Here is a 23,440-nt window from a genome sequence, read left to right as displayed (position 1 = left end):
ATGCTGTGTGGACATTTACATGTATGACATTTGGCAGACGCCCTAAGCCAGAGGGACTTACTTTTATCTTATTCATACAACAAAGCAGCTATTGCTGCTCCTGGGCCTTAATAAGGGGCCCAGAAGTGGCAGATTGGTGTGGCTGGGATTTGAAGTCACAACCTTCCAATGCCTTAACCACTAAGCTGCCACACAGCAGTGTGGAGATACAATGACCTGAGATAAAAGTTTTTTTTTTTGAGATGCCCATGAGTGCTGAGAGAGGAATTATTTTTCTTCTTGTGAACTTGTGCTGTGTCCTACCATTTGAAATGATAAATTAAAGTCTTTTTCAACAAAGTTGTATCCCTTTGTCGAATGCATTTCAGGTGATGTGGTGTATTACTGATGCCTATAATGTTCTATAAGGTAAACACGTAGAGTTAAATTGCTAAATATTATGGCAAACTAAAACATTCACTATTTTTATATATAACTAGTTTTTTAAAACAAACAAACAAACACACACACACACACACACACACACACACACACACACACACACACACACAGACCTCTGTTGATGGTTCAGTTATTTAATTACTTAAATTACTGCTTATCTGTATTATTATTCATTTAAAGCCATTAAGGGCTGTAGATAGAGGACTGAATTTTGTAGTACTAGCTAAAGGCTCTCCTCATTTACATTTAGCATGTGTTTGCATTTGTGGTGCCCAAATAAACCTCAGGCGTTGACACTGGCGGAGTAAAGTTTAAATAAGACACAGTCGCTAATAAAAGACAAAGATGGAGTCCATTGCTGCATCCCAATTCACCAAATTTTAGTTTTTGTCAAGAAAGAGTAGATAAATCTATGTATATGAGCAAAATTCTACTGAAACATAGAACGTTGTCACCTAGTTATTTAACCAGTCAACAGTCAACTTTTTGCATGTCAACATCTCTTCGTTTATACTCTTAGCTGAAAAACTGTCCACACATTCACATTTGGAAAATCTACTTGAAATAGTAGACCACTAGTGTACCTTTGGGACCCTCATTTCTACTACTACAGTTTGAGATTACTGTAATTAATAAAGCTATCTAATAGTTGTAATAGTTCTATTACATAGGGGGAACCTATGTGCAGAGAGTCTTTGGCTCTTCTGTAATATAGACTGTGTTGTTTAACAAATGTCTGTCACATGTTCTGAATGACATGAAATTTCACTGAAGCATTATATGGTGACACTTTAATAACTGCCAATTGCTATTATTTTCTTATTTTATTCAAATACAGGGCAATGCACTGACATTTTACATTGTACAGTTCATTTATTTGTAGTAAGAAAGCATGAAAATAAAGATCCAGGATCCTCTGAATGAATGGTGTCCCAGCCAGTTTAAAATAAACGAATAAATCATAGGCAGTGTGAATTGAAAGGCTTTTACTTCATAATAAATAAATATCCGAACTCAATTTGTGGAGCGATCAATTTTCCTTGTGAGGTGCTGAATTATGGTTGATATTAAATATGTTTGAAGGAGTTGCACTCCACAGTAAATGCCAAAGCATACTTTTGGATTCGTGTGTCTTGCCACATTCAGGGAAACAAAATAAACCTATTGAAAGCATGAAAGGGAAACAAAAAAACTGATTAAAACTTTTAGTTTACACAGTTCAGAAAACCACAGCCACATGTGCAGCCGCTCCACAAGACGTTACGTGCAAAAACAAATAAATCAGTTGCTATTGAACTGGTTCGGTAGAAACAAAACAAAAAAAACCCCTTAAAATACCTACTTTAAAATCCCTATGGTTTTTCTTCAGTTTCTCCTTTATATCCTACTAGTAAACCTCTCATCACCTGACCTCAAAAAACTATATGTTTACAAGAACTGATTTTTAATGATCTTTCTTGATGAACGTTTGAGAGTCTGATAGACCAGCACAAAGACTTGTTTTGACAGCATAGGACTGAATAAGACTCATTTGTTTACTTTTGTCACATCTTTCTACACATCACATTCATAAAGGTTGGATGAATGTGATTAAAGCGTTGAGGAAATTGCTTCAAATGTATTTGCCAAATGAGACAAATGAGATCCTCTGAAAACAAGAGGACTTGTCTGCATGCTCTTCTGCATTGCCAATATATATGATATTTCAATATATATGATATTTCAATATATATATATATATATATATATATATATATATATATATATATATATATATATATATATATATATATATATATATATATATATATATATATATATATATATGTGCGTGTGTGTCTATATATTTCTTATATGTTTCTACATTATATTTTGTCCTAATTCAAGCCTGCCTTCTCTCCCCTGAAGCTCATTTGATAAAATTTATTCGTACACATTTTTTAAAATTTGTGTTTTGTTATTATTTAATGCTCTGTTGATGTTTTTGTGCTGTGGGATTTAATACAATTTTAGCAATAGTGGGAAAAGGGTGATTGACACCTCCTTGGCTTATTATTTCTATATCATTTAGGCTGAGACTTGAAATTGTGTTGAATCCAATATACATGTATAAATATTAAGGCAGCCAGGATACACAGATGGCTCTTTTATTTTTGAAATCAACAAATACAAAATTTACAATTATAATAAAAAAGGCTATAAAATATTTTTATTTCCATAATCCAGTCCTTTATGAACATCGGTAACAATAGACTGGAATCTTCTAGAGACTAAAATTTAATTCTATATTTATTTTTTTTTCTAATATAATGCAGTGTGTCTTACACTCACTCACTCACCTTATTGCATATGTGCAAAGATCTTCTATTCTGGGAAACAAATCGGAAATTGTGTTCCTTGTCCCGAAAAGTGACACTTTATTGTTTCTCTACAGCACCTTAAAGTGACATCTCATTTGCAAATAGATTTTTAAGTCCTTTGTGTCTGCACCTTTCCATTGCATGCTCAGAGGGAGGAGTTTGAAGAATTAAGGAACGTCTCCTATTTCCCTATTGTTCCTTGAAATCATGCATTTGCCAAGCTGTGAGACAGAGGATAAATGTTAAGAATTCACTTTTTCTTTCCCCCAGAGAATCCATGCATATGGTGATTCTATCTATCTACCATGATATGGTGATCTATCTAGCTACTCTTTGGACTTTGACAATAAAAATGTATCTTTCAGTTAGTCAGTCAGTCAGTCAGTCAGTCAGTCAGTCAGTCAGTCGATCGATCAATCAATCAATCAATCAATCAGTAAGTCAGTCAGTCTCTGTCTGTCTGTTTGTAATAATCTTTTTATCTATCAATAATAATATAATAGAGTATACAGTAATAGAATATAATAGATAACTGGGACATATGGACCAAACTAGCACTCTAGAATCACCCAATATTGAATAACTCAGTTTCAAATATTGAAAAAAATAACCCAGATAAAAAATATAAAGTTATACACACATATGCAGTAGATAGTTGTGTGAAGTCCAGCAGGAGCTGCAGTCACCATGTGCATTTGCACCTTGCTGATTGACATGTCTTTAGTCACTGCCTCTGGCTGTGACGCATTCTTACAGTAATGAAGTGAACCCCCTGCGGTCCTAATGAATGTGTACGGAGAGGTTACCTGCGGCGTCTAATTAACACCCACTGAGTAAAGAATGTAAAAGGATTAACCCCCTCCTAACTAACCCCCTCTCCCACCTCTCCTCTCCCCTACACCCTTCCCAGCACAGGCCAGGGTTGTTGCGCCCAACACAAAGGAATGGACTGAGTCACTGTGTAGATCCTCGCTGGCATAATCCTCCAGTCTCCCCTAGAAATGAATTCACATGTTAAACGCGTGGGTTTGCTTGCAAAAGGCAACCCGATGCTCCGCACACAGGTTTTTTTTTTTTCTTTGTTTTCAGTGGACCAGCCGCCCTTCTTCAAACGTGATTAATGCAGCTTAGGTTTCCTGCTGTGTTTCCAATATCCGCCCTGAGCTACAATACTAATGGACATCGGAAACACAAACCAAGGCGCAGCCCTATGATTATCACCATATACACATTTATTTGATTTATTATGCGCAGTAGGTTTATTGTGGGTAGGCGTGGCTGAACGACTAACGACCACGTGACTTAATCTAATTAAACAGTAATGCCGATCTTTCAATCTGCCATTCATCATGTTACATCCATCGTAGATTGGTGTAAATCTCATGATGATACGCACAAAAACATAAATCAGTGCAAAAATAATTAAATAAAACAATAAAAATGAATTTTATTTAGAGAATTCAATTCTTTTTGGATCAAGATTGAGCCAAAGTGCTATAAACGAGTGTATGCCACTATCTACTGCAGGGATCTCCGTTTTTATATACTAAAATCACATTTTTTTAAATAAAAGATTTATTGTCTGATTTAATTAAATTTAATTCGGTTTTATTTGTCCATTTTTATTTGTCCAGTTTTATATGCTTATTCATTACAGTTTCATCACTGCTGATATGTGCTATTGCATGAGCTGTTCAGTGATGGGGGCTAAAATGCAAAACTGTTCATGCAGACAGAAGTGCAAGCTATGTGATTTACACGTTATATAATCTTTTACCGACACTGCAGACGGAAAAAGTGAATTAAAACTCTTTTGGAGCTCCTTTCTTATGCGAGCTGATAACACTGCATAATTCATCATGCACTTCATCCCATCAGAAAAACTAGCACTTCTCACAAAGGGTGGATCCGAATTATAAGATCATCGACTAAGAGCTAGAAGTTGTTATTATTATTATTATTATTATTATTATTATTATTATTATTATGCCCAGAAGATGGAGCTAAATTCCGTAGCCTTCTTTCTATCAGCTAACTGAGCAGTACTGTTTGCACATACCCTGTGTATCAGTATACTTCATTACTGTACTTTTATTCAAGAACTGAACTATTTCAAATAAGTATTTCATTTTATTGCATAATATTTTACTTTTAACTCAAAAATTCGAACTGCATTAATACAAATAGTCTACTACAATAACAGGACTGCAATTAGCATGAACTGTTCTGCCCATTACTGAACAGCAAGAAAGAATGGACATTCGTGTCACCAGAATGAATACGGGTTCCCTTCTGAGTCTGATTTCTCTCAGGGTTTCTTACTCATACCATCTCATGGAGTTTTTATTTGCTACAGTCGCCACTGGTTTGGACGTTAGGGATACACTTTCAAATTATAAACTCATATGCACAAAACATAAAAATCACATTTTATAACTTATTTATTTCTGTTTAGATGTTTTGGGAGAATGTCCAATGTTAAAAACGCTATTAAATACAATTTATTTGAATTGAACACTGAATCGCATAAATAAATAAAATACATTTCTTGTTGCTCATTATTACATTTCACATGTAAGTACAATCAAAAGCAAAAACTTTTTTACTTTTCCCCCAAGTACAGGAATAGTGTATTTCTCCCACTATGTATACATAGAGAATTAAATCAGAGGCCAAAGAATAATATAATATAATATAATATAATATAATATAATATAATATAATATAATATAATAAATGTTTAAGAGGGTGTGGTTTGTAAAACCACATATATCACATATCACATATAATAATATTAAAATATATAATATAATATAATATAATATAATATAATATAATATAATATAATATAATATAATATATGTTTATGAGGGTGTGGTGTATAAACCTATAACTGCATGACAAATTGAGAACAACCGCCACAACTATTCTCAATTGCCGCATTTTGCGCGTTGTGTCTGAACTCCCACCAGTAATATGAGTGATGTTAATGAGTGTTATAAATAATAGCGGGCCCATGAGCAACCCCTGGCCGCTCTGCCCCGGTTTCCTCCTCGCTGCATCGGGTAATTAGTCGCTAACAATGCAGTAATGCGGGGCTGATGGATGGCCTTCAGCTCGGACTCCTCTATATAATAGCAGCTCCGTAACTCCTCATTAGTACTCACAAAATGTACTCATCACATCTATCTATCTATCTATCTATCTATCTATCTATCTATCTATCTATCTATCTATCTATCTATCTATCTATCTATCTCTCTCTCTCTCTCTCTCTCTCTCTCTCTCTCCTTCTGCAAACACACCTCCTCTCCAGCCTCATGTCTGTTTTTAATTTAGACTTTCACTTCTCCGACCCCAGAGACATAATTATACACATTTTCCCTCTTTCTTTCCAAACGGCAAAAGGGCTCACAAAACTCGAGTCCAAAAACGGAATGGACTATTAATTTAGAATTGCAGCCGAAAGTCTAATTCAGTCCAAAGATCAGTGGGGGAAATGACTTTGTGGAGCTGAATATATCACAGGTTAACCAAAGTGATTGCTTTAATAGACCAATTCAGATATGCCATTAAAATGCTATCAGATTCTACCTTTATTACGAATCTAGACGAGGCGTGCAAAAGTAAAAACCAAGAAAAAAGTAGAAATGAGCGTCTCTATTGCACGCATGCAGTGGGTTAGAAGTGTCTGAGACCCGATCCTTCAATAAACTCATATGAAGTTCCCAATAATGCAGTGTGTATTTTTTGTGCCATTTGCGTTAATTCACATTTGTGCCACAAAAAGGCAGAAATGCACGACGGGAATCGTAGTCCTGCGCGGTTACAATGTATAAACACTGTGTCCGAGTGCGAACCTCGGGTGCAGCGCTCAAGCGCGAGCTGGAGTCAGCTGTCAGTCACGCTGACGTCATGTGCGTGTGAGTTGCACCTTGAGCGCGCGGAGCTCGTGAGTGAGGGGAGACCCTCGGTGCCGACGGGGGGTCTCGAGCGCGCGCGCCGAAGAGCCAAGTGTCAACGCAATCGGTCCTAAAAATGGGGTGGATCCTAAATCATAACTGCGAGATGAAGACATGAGAGGGTTATCCTACAGACTGCGCGCCAGAGATCCATCCAGCGATCCGCGGATCTTACCCGGATTTTAATTCGCACGTCTGCACCATTGAGCACCGAGCGGCCAGGCAGCCTCGAGGTGCGAGGCTCCTAGGCGGCGGGAAGCCGAGCTATTTTCTGCTCGTCATCATCATCACGAACAAGATGAAGCGGCGGAAAACGGTGCTGGCGGCGGCGTTTTGCTTCTCCTTTTGTCTCGGCACGCTCATGAACGTGCTCTTCGTGCCGGGCTTCGAACCGCGCCAGAGCCACGACGCGGCGCGAAGGCGCTCTGACGTCGGAACGCGCGACTCTGCGCCCGGAACCGCATCAAATCCGGAGTCCACCGGCACCACAACCACCAGCACCAGCACCAGCACCACAAACACCGCAGCGCTCAGCGATCTCCGCTACCAGATTCGAGCGCGACTCGGGGAGGTTTTCCGATACCAAAGTCGGGGCGAAGACGCCGCGGCACCACCGCTTGAACGCAGGCGGCTGATGGATCTGGAGCGTACGAGCAGCCTGGACCAGTACAGAGCAGCGCGGATAAGTGACGATCCTGCGGCCGGTAACGGAGCCCATCGGCGGCTTGATTCGCGCGTGTCAGATGGGGCGCTCGGGTGCGGGGCTCTGGAGAAAGCAGGCAGTGTGCAGTTTGTAGGCTCGGGCTACACCAAAGCCGTTTACCGAGCCGAGCTGAACACCAGCTTCTCTGTGGCTCTTAAATCCGTAGACCTCAACGGGCACGACATGGAGAGCTGCGTGAAAAAGTACAACTCAGCTGAAGACTGTTACCGGCTCGCTTCATTCAAGATTATCAAAGAGATGACGCTCATGGAGAAACTCGAGCATCCCAACATCCTCAAGGTATGAGCTTTAAAACAATTATTATAAGTATCTTTAATATTAGTGCATTTTTGATGCACATTGGCAAGTAGTGAACTCAGATCTGCACCCTCGACTTATGTTATTATTAAAGTATAAATAAATCAAATATCCAACAACCGAAATAGATATTAACCCAATTATTATTGGGATTCTTTTTTTATTGGATGAAAAGATTAGCAGATAGTTTCACTTTAAAATGAACCAATACATTATTTGCTTTATAAATCACTTGGTTTTCACCTTTTCTGCCGAATAAGCATTTGGAGGTGTCAGTGTTTACGCACGGAGTGTGAAAATGATCCACAGCTTTTATTCTAACACACCATCTAAATGTGTGTATTCAACTCCTGGGGATAACACACAAGGCCGTTTGTTTATTTAATAGCTGTTGGTGAAGCATCATTTAGTCTTTAGGCGCGTCATTGGAGAGAAAAAACTTCCAATAAAAAATGTGATTATACATAAAATGATTGAATCTTACTTTATATATATATATATATATATATATATATATATATATATATATATATATATATATATATATATATATATAATGCCTTTAGTATTTTATTTGTATTTTATTTATTGTTATCTTGATCAGTCCGTGTGTTGGGGTCTTATATAATTCACATATACATTTGAATGAAAAGAATGAGTTGGTTATGCAGAAATCACAATAATAATAATAAGAATAAGAATAAGAATAAGAGAGCGGTTTTTTTATTTATCGTTATCGAGGCGAATATCGCGATAATGCTCATACGATAATCAGAGATTCCGAACTGAAATAACAGGATCCGCAGGTTTGGGTCACAGATAATTGAGCTGCTGTTTTGAAGTGTTGTGTTGCGCGCTTCATCGCTGTGTTTTGGATACTGGTTCAGCTTTGCGTCGGTGAGGAATTGCGTTTCTTGGCCAAAGTTAATTAGTGAAACTTAAACAAAATGTGATTTAAGTGTGTGTGTGTGTGAGAGCGTGTGCGTTTGCGTGTGCGCGCGCATGCGCCAAACGCCTTAAGCAAAACTGCCGAATTAATAAAAAAGCGGACTTATGTAGACGCAGATGAACAGCCTATAAATGAATGCAACACTACAGAAGGCTTTTTGTTTTTGTTACTACATAGCCAAAGAGTTTAAATGATCGCTTTAGCACGAGACCCACAGAGCAGGAAATCCCCAGACAAAAGCAAGTCCGACTAAATTAAAATCCCCAAACCACAGAGCTGATTAGAACAGGATCCAGCATTACAGCCAGCAAAGAGTCAGTAATGAGCAGCCCACTGAACAGATTTTTGGAAACTACAGGTTTTGGAGGAGCTGCTTCCAAACATACAGAGGATTTAATTAGGCCTTTGCCTTTTATATCAAACCAGTTTCGATTCTTTAATGTAGTTGAAACACAGTCAGATTTTTTTTTACATTTTATAAATGCATGCATGTTTGTTTGCGTGTACACATTCTTAGAGCATAACACTGTATTTTACCCTCTTTTCTAATTTAATACAATTAAAATTTTATTATCATGATTATTACTAACAATGATTTAAGTGAAATGTGAAAAAAGATCTGTGTAAAGTCTTATGATCCTTTTTCAATCAAATCCCTCTTTGTCTGAGCACACACTTTAATAGATGAGATTAGGCCTGAAGAAAATCTGACCTTTTATGTACAAAGCAGTACTTAATATCCTAAATTGATATCGATACAATTAATGCTGGACTCTTGGATCTTGCGTATACTTTCTTTGTTTGACACATTTACATATTACATATTTTACATATTTCACAGATTCCGATTCCTTCTGCGTAATAAGGATGGATGTCATATCCTATAAGATATATTCCTAAAAGATATTTCTAAAACCTATATCCAAATCACAAGCTTAATCATTTGTGGCCCAAACCAATGCATTCCTATTATTTAATTTCAGAATCTCTGATTATCTTTATAACGCTACTCCCTCCGGTAACGCTGTAATCGAATCGAAATTATTGCATGTTAAAATATGTAATCCATCAATCATTCCGTTAATTCATGTAACTAACTAATAAGAAAATCCCCAGTACTGATTGAGCACGTTACACGCCGAATTGACTTTTACAGTCTTGAATTAGCACCTACAGTGTAGAATTATCACCTCTGTTAACCGAGTCAACACCTACAGTGCTGAATTGCCACCCCTGTTAAGTAAATGAACTCACACTGTTTAGACTGAGAGCTGATTTAAATTTTTTTGAGTTTTTTTCTATGTAAAATGTTGTTTTTTTTAAAAATACATTTTATCACACAATCAAAATATGTTTTGTAAATGAAGTTTTAATTACAATCCAGAGTGCTGTTAATGCCACAGGCTGTATGCTGTCCCTCTAATTTGTTTCCAATGGATACGTACTGTATAGATTTACACTCGATTTGTGGTCTTGAATCGTTAATGATTAGACGGATAAGACTGAAACGTTCAGACTGCTGGTTACACTGTCTATGGCTTTGAATTTCCCCCCCCCAAACGTGGCACGGTTTAATCTTCCGATCCTGGCTGCTTGTAATCAATACACACGAGTTAAAACTGTATTTTATTCCTTAAAATATAAATGAGAGTGTAAAACATTTTTGTTGCTGCACACCTACTTATGCTTTTGTTAGTTTTGTCTGGAGTTTCATTTAACTCATACACTGCTGAATGATTGTCTAGCAAGCAGGGACCCATCTGAGGAACAAATTGCTGGACTTAGCTTCAGTGAACACTCGGGCTGATTTCAGTGCCACGTCTTTAGGCTGCAAGCGTGTGCTTCTGTGGCTGCTGATACATCAGCTTAATTCGGCAGAGATTTTTTTTCAAATAATACTCTTACAATTATAAGCAGGAGAGTGTCACTCAGATAAAACACGCATTACGACTAAAGTATTATTATTTGACATTTCAGCTTTGAAATGCAGTACTGGATTTGGTCTGCCTGAGATGAAGCTTCAACTCCCCAATCTATGGGCTGAAAGTGTTGCTTTTCGCTTTCTGTGGCAGGAGCATGTTAAACAGAATTGTGCAGTGCAAGGGGTCAGAGGTGAGATCTGATATAATGGCTTGATTAAAACCAGGCCGGGGTTCAGTAGGAGTGCACGGGGCATGGTTTTGAAAAACACTGGACTTGTGCTTTCTCAGGAATCGGTAGAAATGTGGAGTGAGGGATGTGGCTGACATCTGTAACACACATCCGCATCCACTCACACAGCAGGGTTTTTTTTTTTGGTTCTAATGAAAGTGTACACCTGCTGTATAAATAGGTGTATGTGATACTGGTAGAGGTGTATGTGGTGTGGGTTGCATACTCCGAGTGTGTGTGTTTGGGGGGGGGTGAGGTTAGTAGTCAGGGGTGATTATGCCTTAGGCAGAGCTGAGTGACTCTCGTGCCCTCTGCCATGTTTGTGTGAGTGTGAACAAGACAGATCGGTGGAGATCAGAGATGGAGATAGTGACAGAAGCAGCCAGAGTGTGCTGTGTGTGTGTGTGTGTGTGTGTGTGTGTGTGTGTGTGTGTGTGTGTGGAGGGTTGAGAGCACGTTTGAGTGCAAAAGATAAATCAAGTCGAGTTTAGAGAATGTGTGTGTGTCTCTGTGTGTGAGAGAATCAATATAAATGTTTCTACTGAACTTCTTGTTAGGCTGATAAGGTTTTTTTTTTCCTGGAAGTATATTTAATATTTATATCACATTTTATTACATTAAAACAATCCATAATCCCACCCATTTGGATGCACACACACACACACACACACACACACACACACACACACACACACACACGCAGGCACACACAGGTAATCATTAAGCAGCTAGTGTTAATAAAAAAGCTTGGTGTCCTGTACAGGGTTACTTTCTGCAGGGAGAAGGACGTGAGAAGGGCCAATGCCAGAGCCTGAGCCTTCTCTGTAATTAAACACGGGTTAACACTTTAACCTCTCACTTCCACAGGAAGGAAGTTTAGAGAGAGAGAGAGAGAGAGAGAGAGAGAGAGAGAGAAAAGCTCCCAAAAGTGCCAGGCTTTGGACTGGAATTTGATGTATTTTAAAACATTAAAATTCAGCACAGACACATTCATTTCCATTCGTTTTGTAAAAGTGCTGGAGCAGTTATTATTAATAATAATAATAATAATAATAATAATAATGATAAAATAAATTAATAATAATTACCACTACTGTACATACAATTGAAGTGGCATTTATTTATTCAGGGTGTAAAGAGTATCTGAAAATAAAATCATACTTGAGTAAATGTATGGATACATGTAACTAATTCTGATTTGAACAGTACATTGATATGAGTATTTAACTTATATTGAACATAGATGCACTAGTCGTCAACACCAAGACACAAGTTAGTGAAAAGCTAAAAAAACATTTCATTTGTGAGGTTTTATTTCCTAAAATACAAATCAAATTGTACACTTTAACACTGCAAAATCAACACAACAACTTGAACATACCAGAGGGAAACAAGGATAAAAAAAAGTCAGTCAAAAAAAACAAAAAGTAGAAAAGCCATCTTTCAAAAAGGGATTTTTTAATAAAAAATACATTTACAGTATCATGTACAAAGTGATGAAGTAAGACTAGATAATCAGAGCAGACTTTGATTTGATGCAGCTCTCAGTCTCAGAGACTCGGCAATATTTTTATTTGACTTCAACAAAAGCTGGGTATCAAAGTTTTTGGAATTTATTTCAGCTTTTTTTGGACTGAAAATATAAAATAAAAAACTCACAGGCAGTAGATGCAGGAAGGGAGTTTTGAACCTTCAGCAGAGGTGCAAAATGTAATTGGTAACAGTACACTGTCCATTAAAATATAGCGGAGTAAAAAGTACATCTATTGAATCATAAATATCGTTGAGTAGAGTAAAACTTAAACTAGCGTATATCTTTGATACTCAGTAAAACTAGAAAGTAACCAAAATTACTTAAGTATAGTAACAAAGTACATCTACTCAAATACTTTACACCACTGTAATTATGTTGGCTTTTATAAAGATGTTACTGAGTCCTGTAACTCTGCCTAAAAAATAGACAGTTATATATATTCATTTTATACTGATGCCAAAAACTGAACACATGTTCTAACTGTAAGAATATAATATCAGTTATAACATATGTTCAAAACAGTTGATCATATTTGAAATTAGACTAATATTCTGTATATACATTGAATTTTACACACTGTTTGTTATCCACGAAAGAGGTAAAGCTTCACTTGAAACTAAAAATAAGTTTAAATCTTGTACATAATGCTTTACCATCAATTTAATCAGACCAACTGAAAAAAACACAATACTGCAACAAAATCACCCTACACACAATACATTTTCTCCACACAGCCGATCTTTATTTCTAAATGTCCACACTGCAGATTACAATGTGATCTTCGCTGGTTCTTTGTGTATATGGTGACTAGTACATACAGGACAAGAAATTAATAAATCTATAACATAAATACCAACATGGGCAGTTGAGGAGGAGAGACTTTATAACTTTATAACTTATCAAGAATGTAGGCTAATACTCACACCCACACATGCACACTCACACACACACCCACACACACACACACACACACACACACACACACACACACACACACACACACACACACACACACACAGAGTGAGTGAGAGGTGGTGACAGTATGTGATGCAGTACATGTATTAAGATAGCAGTAAATTAAGGCCAGATTTTAAAAATATAATAGATTTGTGTATATCTATAGTAGCCAATACAGAGAAATTAATTATTAGATATACTTTGTCATATGCATTTATGCTTATTATTGATCAGCAATCAATTTCAAAATCAAATCAGCAAATGGTTAAGGGCCGACTACAAAAAAAAAAATCCATATAATTAAAAATTTTAATTTTTTTTATTAATGAATTAATTTATGTACATGTAATATATATATATATATATATATATATATATATATATATATATATATATATATATATATATAAAAGTCTCTCACTGAAATTGGTAACACTATAAATCATTTTCTACATTTTCTACATTCACACTACTGTCAATGATTAAACTTTTTGGAATTCCTAAATGAAAGTGCTTACTCAACAAGAGCTCTCCTCAGGACAGTGCCTGGATTTCTTTTAGGCGTCACACTCCTGTCCTGCTCAGTGTCTCTGCAACACGTTGTTTGTTTGAGCAGACTTTCTGGCTACAGAGGCGGCTTGAAGCGAACGTTGATTTTTATCTCACACTTTCCTACACTCTCTCTGTCGCACACAAGCTCTTAAAGATCCTGATTGTTTTGAGTAGCTCTCTTCACAGCTCCGGATTCCAAAAAAAGTGAGAGTGAGAGAGAGAGAGAGGGTTGGGCGGTGTTGTGCAAATATTTATAGGTGAAGAGATTTCATTTAGGTGCTGTCATCATGACGATGTCAGCTTGGCTGGATTTTATTAAGTGCCACTTGTTATGGATTTGTCCTCTGGGGGTGGTTCTAGTAATTAGAAAATCTTGCTGAATCTGGATATTGAGGGAAAGCATGATGTGTTTATGCTCATATTTAAAACGTTTGCAAACACTCACCTCGTTGAGCAAATAAGTATTAATTATACATTTTTTATTCCCCTATTAAATGCACAGTAAGTCAGTGATATGTGCAGTTTTTCACTAGTTTTCCACCAAGGGAGAAATGACTCAGAGCGGCGTTTCTTTCCAGCGGCGTTCCGTCCACAGTTTGATGAAAATAGGGCACTAAATTATACCCCTCGCACCCGACCTCGCTCTCTCACACACGACACACACACTTAACGCAAGCTTGAATCTCATCCCAGCTATAATTCACCACCCACCTGGGTCGCCCGATTAGGATCATGCACACGTCTCTGAGCCCCTCTTGTTCTGGTGGACAGTTGCTCGTTCACTGACCCGGAGCCGTACACACCTGGTTGCCATTGGCCTGTCCCATTACACAAACATCACTATCCCTGTAGGTGTTTTGATGCGCTGCCAGGGTGTTAAAACATTGTGGCAGAGGCAGACGTGTCAGTGTTTGCACGTGCACCGAGACTGTCAGGTATTTCCAAATTAATAACACTTTCGTACAGAAATGCTTTTGTACAAGCCTTGGGGTGTTTGGCGTACAGTCTGGGTTTGGTATGGTTTTGGAGCCTGGGTAGATAGATACAGTTCGGCTTCTCTTATGAGTAAGCTTTCTTGTGCACTCTGTACTGTCTGTGGTTTTTTTTAGCATTAGCACCTGTGCGAAAAATGAATGCGTCCACTGTATCGATCAAACAGCTGGCAACAAGACACTTTTTCTGGCTGTGCACTGTGGAAAGTGAGATAGAGAAGAACTGGAAAAAGCTACAAAGTCGAATTTCGGGTGTCATAACGCTTGACCGTTCCGCTTAACGTGGAAACGTCATAACACACAGTGATTGGAGGTTGTTTTTTACGTTCACTGTCACATAAAATCTACGGGAAGTTAAACAAGTGCGAGACTGATTTTGTTTGATTTCTCACAGATGGGCTCCAAAGAAACGCACCAAGCACAAACCCTGAATATTTGTAACCTCCCCTACTTTGACTGTGTATTTTCTATTGTGAGATTGCTCCTAAATTCCTAAAACATTATAGATAAATATATTATAATTATACTTTGTTTATATATGTATTTTGTTACACACACACACACACACACGCACGCACGCACGCACGCACGCACGCACGCACACACATATAATTATATATATTCATTAATCACAGAACAGAAATAAAGGCCATATGCTTTGGCATTTTTATTCCATTGAATGCTGGCGACGTTATCCTAACAGCTAGCGGTGCAAATTGGACAACACCCGTGACCAGGCCTTGTGTTTCATTAAGGGGCTTCGGGACCAAAAGATGTTGAAAAGCCAAAATATTGCTTTAGTGTGCAGTGTTTCCCTGCAGTATTGTGTGGAACAGATTCTCTTACAGTCTCTGCACAGAGCCACAAATATATTGCAAATGGATCTAATTGTGATGCTCTGTTGTTAGAAAAAAAAAAAAAAAGACAAAGAGGAGGACTGGAGAAATGCAACGATACTCTGAGTAACCAGATAGGACAGGCAGGTTGACCTTTGACCCGACTTCAGACAAAATGGCACCATGTGGTCAAGCAGGCAAGCACAGATTCTCTGTTATCTTCTTTACACAACGCTGTGGAGTTCCAGCAGGAGGAGGAGGAGTCTGCCATATACGCACACACTCACACACCCACAGCTTAGATGAAACCCATCTGCCTCTAGCCTGTTAGTAGCAGCGCTCTAACATCAGCTTAAACTTGTTCCATATTTATTTTATCATTTTTAGCACGTCATAACCGAACTATGATACTTTATTAGTTCCAGCAGCTGTTGATTGATCAAACACTACATTAGACCTTTGCAATAGCATCTGACTTGAAATTTTTAAAACAAGCTTAACAGAAATGAGCATGAAATTGTGTGCTTCCTCAAGACAAGGAGCATGGTGGTGTGACAAGGACTTTCCATTAGGGTCTGCCCAGAGTGCTTTTCTTTCAAGCCACATACACACACACACACACACACACACACACACACACACACACACACACACACACACAAAAACGAGTATGCCAGGCCTGCCCAAATCTGTTGCCATGGATGTCCTTCCAATATGTGTTTTTGTGATCATGTGTGTAAAAGGCTTGGCCTTCATGACACGCAAGACTAAGATACATGGCATTGGCACCGTCATTTTTAGCATCTTGACTATTGTATCATATGTAAGTGGTGGCAGAAATTGTCCATGTTCAGAGGAGTGTCACTCCAGGAATAGATGTTTACATTCTGTTCGAAGGTGTCAGTACGTTCACAGGCTTGGTGTGACACTATAGAACCGCATATGCGTTCCTTCCTAAAATTAGTCTCTCTCTCTCTCTCTCTCACACACACACACACAGAGTGAATGCTATGCTTTAATGGTCTTTAGAGGATTTGATTACAACCTAGGTGGATTTTTTCCCCCCCAACCAACCAAAAAAAAAAAAAAGCAAGGAAGAAGACAGGCTCTGATTTGCTAATAAGCATGATCAGCAATTTTTCCCTTGTAGCCAGAGACTCTAGCGATGGTAGGGGTCGGTCATGTTGCCCACGGCTTGTTTTTGCTTCCAGATGAAATTTCATGCTGTTTAAGTTTAACTAGCTTCTTTGGCTCAAATTAGCTAAAGAAAATGTTTCTGTAAGCAAAGCGCCAAATGCAGCGGCATGCGTGCCTCAGTAGTATGGGAGAAAAGGACACTTAGTGACTCTACACTCCCCTACACACACATACCCTCTAACCCTAACCCATGCACTTGATTTACACACACTCACATGATCTAGCTTCCTAATTAAATTTCCATACCTAATGGTACTGGCTCATTGTACTTCACTCATGCCAGTTGGTGACTTTAAAGCATGGTACTGATTTACTCGTATCTCTAATCTGATACTTTACTCTGCTCTCACCAGTCTCTCTCTCTCTCTCTCTCTCTCACACACACACACACACACACACACACACACACACACACACACACACAATCTTCCCTGTCTGAGTCAAAACAGTGAAATTCTACACAGTGCTGTTATCTCGCCAAGATTGACAGTCTAATATCACAGCTCTCACTCTTTCCCTCTCTCACCCTGTGTTCTCTCTATGTCTCTCGCCTGCAGTTGTACGGCTATTGCTACCAGGATAGCAACGACATCAAGGACACTGTGACAGCTATCACGGAGCTGGGCAGCCCTCTAGAGATGATCCAGTTGCTGCAGACACCCTGGGAAGAGCGTTTTCGAGTGAGTGTGTGTCTGCATCTGCACCATATCACACATTCCATCAATTGTGTGTCTGTTGTAGGAGGAAGCGTGGGAGGGGAGTCGGCTCGTACTGTACATACTGAACCCACGTCAACTTAGCACGCAAACCAGACACAACAAAAATGAAACATAGCATTCTTTATGCTCTGTAGATTAAGTTTATGCTGATGGGAATTGCCCATAGAGTACAGTTACAGAAAGTTAGCTTTGTGAATTTGGGCACGGTTGCAGTGTGAGAGAAGGTGTCTGGTAGTCCGGATCACATTGTGCATGTGGCATCAACGATAATTCCTTTCCCCTTCTGACATGTGGCAGAGATATGACTGAGCTGACCCTACAGTTTGCCCTCACTACTGCAGGCCAGGAAAATAATTTCCTATTACTTCCTGTGCCCAGCTCCACTCATGTTGAGGAATTAAACAATGGCTTCAGTATCATATCGCAGCATGATATATATCTATATCTATCTATCTATATATATATATATATATATATATATATATATATATATATATATATATATATATATATATATATATATATATAAACATATTTGAATTTCGGTACAAGCTGCTGTCATTAACACTGTTCTTCTGTAATTTGGGCTGCCATGAAACAGAGTTACTGTTACCATGCAGAAGTTGATCGTTTTTCCACACTCTATTTCTGAACTATTTCATTTCCAATTTTCCAAAGGCATTTTTTATAAAAACTTTTTTTATTAATTAAAGATCTACATTATTATACTTTACAATTATTGCTGTGGAACAGCCAAGAAAAATCAATTCCTCTTGTTCCTTATGTTATAACAGCTATAAAAAATTATTCCCTCAACAGCATGTCATGTTACCAAGAAACCGCAAAAGCTGCCTGTCCAGAAGACTTTTCCATGGAGTTAAAGTTAAATCTACCTCGACTCGTTCTGCCCCGACTGTTAAAGTGGTGCAGTACTTTCAATAATACACAAAATTACACCATATTGCAGTTTTTCTCAGTTGCTTTGGAGCATTTCTTGAATCATTCTTACTATTTGCAAACCAGTACAAGCATTTCTCAAAACAATTAGTCCAAACAGCACCACACATTGGATTTACAGTGGAACCTCGATACTTGTGACCTTGACACTCGTGACCTCGATAGTTCACGACTTTTCATTTGGAACCAGAATAAGAGTAACTCGTGAAAAGTCTGATATTTGGCAAGAAGCCACGAGTGACTCCAAAGTTCGAGTAACATTTCAAAACAGAGTTTGTACTAATAAATTACATAAAAATGTTTGAGAAACTATTATATTATTAAATTATTTATTTCAAATAGTAAATAAAACATTTATGACAAGTAATTCACAATTTCTGTTGAGTTTACAGTACAGTGCATGTACAATTCCCCTTGAAAAAGGAACCATCAAAACGAGAGTCAAAACCTCGCGATTTTTTGTTACTCGCGAGGGGTCATAGAACATAACCTGAGTATTAAGGTTGCACTGTACTCATGTACTTAAAATCCTTAATTCATTTCTTAAAAGTAAGTATTTGTGCCAGAATGACAAGTCCTTTTGTCATTGTTTATAAACAAAATCGTCAAAATGTTTTTCCATGTTGTCCGAATGACACAGTTTCAGTATTTCTTGATATAAACTATAGTTTGTATTACACTGATTAAAAATGCAAAAAGTTACATTTCTTCTGTATGGCATATATGAATTTCATAAGCACAATGATCATTTTTTTATTTGACTGCATATAAGATTTTTTGATCAGCTTGACATAAACAAAGCAACTGAGAAAAACTGCTACAGTTACATAATTTTCTTCCATTGAAGTTACCATAGACACAATAATGTGCAAGAAGGAGTAACTTACCTAGCAGCTGGCAGCGAGCTATGGTGTCTAGAAACCGTCTAGAAAAGTTCATCGGTGCTGTAATATGAGAAGGCTTAAAGTATAAATTCTGACATGGTAGAAGTGTTAAACCTTGTTCTGAAGGTTCATGACCAATCAGAGAGCGTTCAGAGTTTTTTCATTGTGCCATATCTCAAGTTCTCATGTGTTTGTTTTAGTATTTTGCAAAGAACAATGAGAGTGTGTGGAGTACTGCATTTAAAACATTATTTACTTGTTCATATCATGCAGATTTAGATTAACAGCGTTTTTATAGACACACGCAGACACACACATTTCCACACACACAGACACACACACACACACACACACATACACACACACACACAAAGCCTGCAGCGGAAGCACACGGCAGGCATTTTCGGTGGAGTGCGCCGCACTCATCTATTTGTCATCACAGCAGTATATGACTCAGCACAGCAATTCACACTGAACTCAGCATGGACTCGTCAGCCCCTCAACACTCCGATTGTTTTTCAGCTTTTGAGCATAGCTTTGTATTGCCAGTCCTAAAGTTTCTCAAATGAAAAGGCCCTGAAACTAGACCTCTGCAACACATACTTTGGTATTTTGTAAAGTATATTTGCCAGGCTACGTTTCCTGCTCTTTTTCCTGACAGATCAGTCTAAGCGACTGAATTTCCAGGAGTGCAAATTATAAAGGCTTCCAGAGAGAAACAATGTGGGATAAATTTTAATTTTGAATGTAGTGAGCAGTAGGGGGAAAAAGGCAGCTCTGAATAAAATCTATTGGTGATGAATAATCGTTGAGAGATTTTTAAATACAATCAGGCATTTCAGAAAAGAAAAATAAAACATGTGCACTACTTTTTTTGACAGTGAAAACCATATGAAAGCATGACAATTGCTTTAGCAAATGATGCTTAACTTTAGCTTGGAATGTACACATGCTTATGTATATATTACATGCTAACAATAAGGCTGCTATTTCTTGCAAAATGAGCATCCAAAAGCTTTTATGAATACAGGTATTTATCCATTTTGCTTGATTATTGCTTGATGATGTATTAAAAATAGTGAAAAGGTTTTGTTACCATACATGTAATATAGCATTATACTCATTTTTTTTTTATATTTTTACATATTATTTTTGCATATTTTGCATGCTTTTTCCATTTCCTAATTATACAATAAATGCACTAAATGGACAACAGTTTGTGGGCACCTGATCAAAGGGTTTACATGCACTTTAGAAAATCCCATTTCATATTTAGTCCCCATGTTATAATAACTTTCACACTTATAAGAAGTTCCTCTAGATTTTGGAGTGTCTTCGTCTGGGTTCTAATTTATTCCAATGCTTACGGGTCGCGGCAAAAAAAAAATCAATCATTGTTTTATTTGTTTATTTATTTGTTTATTTACTTTTTTAACTCTCATTTGCATAGTCGCGTCAATTATTATATCATGTCACGGTGAATGAACTTGCTCGGGACTTGGAGTGTGCACCCACCACCATTGCTCGAATTTAGGGGTGCTGGGGGGATCGAGACCCCCATATAAGGCATTAGGGACCCCCCATGACAAGTAAAATATAGACTTAGTGGGTCTATATAAGATAATAGATTATTTTAGTAAGATTATTAAATAGCTCAATCTGACAGAAAGACCCACACACCAACAACTGGGGACCCCCATAACACTTGACTCATTTCGAGCACTTCCTCCACCCAGTGAAGTTCCCTCACTCATACATTCAAAAAAGAGGGGCAAAGTTTGGGTGACATCATGTCAGTAAGGAGAACTGAATCAAAATTTTATGGATGACAAAAAACACCTAGACCCTCAGGAGACCAATTCAGAAAAAGAGAAAAGAAGTAGGGGGGAAACGTGCATAAGATAAAGGTGTGTATGCAGCTATATCACTCATTTTGTTATTAGCATAGTATAAGCTAATGCATATAATTAAACAGGCTAAAACCTGTATAGCACTTAGATTATGCTGTGTTACCTGCTATGCTTTTATGCATAGAGCAACAATATTTCTTTTAGCTTGCACAACATTATAATTTATATGTAGTATTTAGTTTATTATAATGTGTATAGCTTGCAACAAAACAATTACAATTACTAAGTAGTTACTAATAGCAATTACTAACTAGTCTCGTTGGATTGTAGTTAAACTAGCACTTATTGTTTGAGGTGACATCATAGAGGTTTTCTGTGATTGTACTGAAAAGGTTCTGAACTGAGTTCAGTAAGGGAGAATCTCTAGTGCAGCTTAAAAAGCAAATTTAAAAGACATATATTATGAGGATATAGATGTCATATGTATCTTCTGGCTAGATTTAGCCAAGCAGTTTTATGGTTCATGTTTCAGAGAGTTTGATACATTGTGCCCAATGATCTGTGAATTTAATTGTGCAATAAATGCATTTAGGGTAATTAATATATATTAGCAGCTTTACAGAAATTAACAGTTAAGGTGAATGGTGTGCATTTATCCCTGATGAGCATCTGTGGAAAAAGAAAAACTACCTTAGATGTTATGAGGAAGAAACCTTGAGAGGATCCAGACTCAAAAGGGGAACCCATCATCATTTGGGTGATATCAAGAGTGTGATTATAAATCTTAAAACAATACAGAACAATACAAAATTACTTTTACTGGAGCAATCTGTTCTTGCTGTACATTAATTACGCAATATAGTATTTTGTGTAAAAAAGAAAAGAAATGAATTATGATTTCTTTATGACTTATTTGTCCTAATCCTAAATTCATTTCACAGACATACAGCAACTGACTGTACAAATGATTCAATATGGCTTTAAACTGACTTCACTGATTCCATTATACATGAAGCTGCCTGTATTGAAATATCCTTGATGATTTCTCATCTTTGTCCTGGGAAGCACTGTCTGGCCCTGTGCATGCTGGACAAAAAGAGAACCCCTGCAGAAAGACTTTAGGGACATTTGAATTGCATATGAAGAACTAATAAAAAGAAAAACCTGCTGACTAGCAAACGGCTCGTTTACATTCAGAGCCATTTCCTGTGCACGATAGATGAAGGATTTCAAAGCCACTAATCTCGACCATGGCAAATACAACAAGACATGTGGACATTTTAGTTGAACCGGCATTGAAAATACAAATGTAACATTTTTATTTCTGTGTAGTTGCTTTAAGCATGCACACAAATCCAGAACTTGCATGTGTATGTACATCCAAGTTTTTGAATGCATTAAAACTAGAGTAGATCTCCAAGTTTTTTTTTTTTTGCGCTACCAAAAATTAGCTTGATTACATCTAAAAAAAACACCACCACACAGTTTATTGAGTAAAGCCCAGCTGATTCAATGCATCCTGCTCTTGAGTACATTAAAACCAGGTTTTGTCGGTGTGTGCTCACCCACTCACTTTCTTCATCGCTCTGTTGCTCGGGCTTCATCCGTGCGCCATTGTAGTGGGGATTTGCGTACTTTCTAGACATTTTTTTTTTCAACACCAACGGCCCCAGTCTCACTTGGCCTCGTCTGACCCCTAACACCCTTGTGCACAATAGGAGTGTTAATCATTGGGGCACTTACGTATACGTACGATTTCATACACACACTGAAGTGGTTCTTTGGGAGATTATGTAAACTGTGTAAGAATATAACTCAGAATATACAGAATATACAGAATAAATAGTAAAGTAACAAAAGTTGTGAGCATGATAGAAGATAAAGAACTTTTTGCTATATACTTAAGCCCTTTGTAACATGATCCAGAGTACCAAAAGTGATATTTGCCCTTTCACAACATGTTATAGATCTGCCTGAGTCTGGCACGTCTGCTCCACTACCTGGCGCACTCTCCGCTCGGATCACTCACCCTGCTCGACTTCAGGCCCAGGCAGTTTGTACTGGTAGATGGAGAGCTA

General features: G+C 37.7%; 1 protein-coding gene across 1 annotated transcript in view; it reads left to right on the top strand.

Annotated features, from left to right (window-relative positions):
• The first annotated feature begins 6,489 nt into the window (after positions 1 to 6,489).
• The window catches only part of pkdcca (protein kinase domain containing, cytoplasmic a), a 26,803-nt gene continuing 9,852 nt past the window's right edge, over positions 6,490 to 23,440 (top strand). The window contains exons 1-3 of the mRNA XM_046874006.1: positions 6,490 to 7,766; positions 17,510 to 17,632; positions 23,330 to 23,440. The exon at positions 23,330 to 23,440 is cut by the window's right edge and continues 164 nt beyond it. Of these exons, the coding sequence (XP_046729962.1) occupies positions 7,062 to 7,766; positions 17,510 to 17,632; positions 23,330 to 23,440 (939 nt within the window). The 5' untranslated portion in view covers positions 6,490 to 7,061. The remainder of the gene's footprint in view (positions 7,767 to 17,509; positions 17,633 to 23,329) is intronic.

The sequence above is a fragment of the Silurus meridionalis genome, chromosome 2 (assembly GCF_014805685.1).
Source record: "Silurus meridionalis isolate SWU-2019-XX chromosome 2, ASM1480568v1, whole genome shotgun sequence".
Lineage (NCBI taxonomy): Eukaryota > Metazoa > Chordata > Actinopteri > Siluriformes > Siluridae > Silurus > Silurus meridionalis.
The sequence above is the reverse complement of the archived record's forward strand: the minus strand, read 5'-3'. Positions and strand labels throughout refer to the sequence as shown.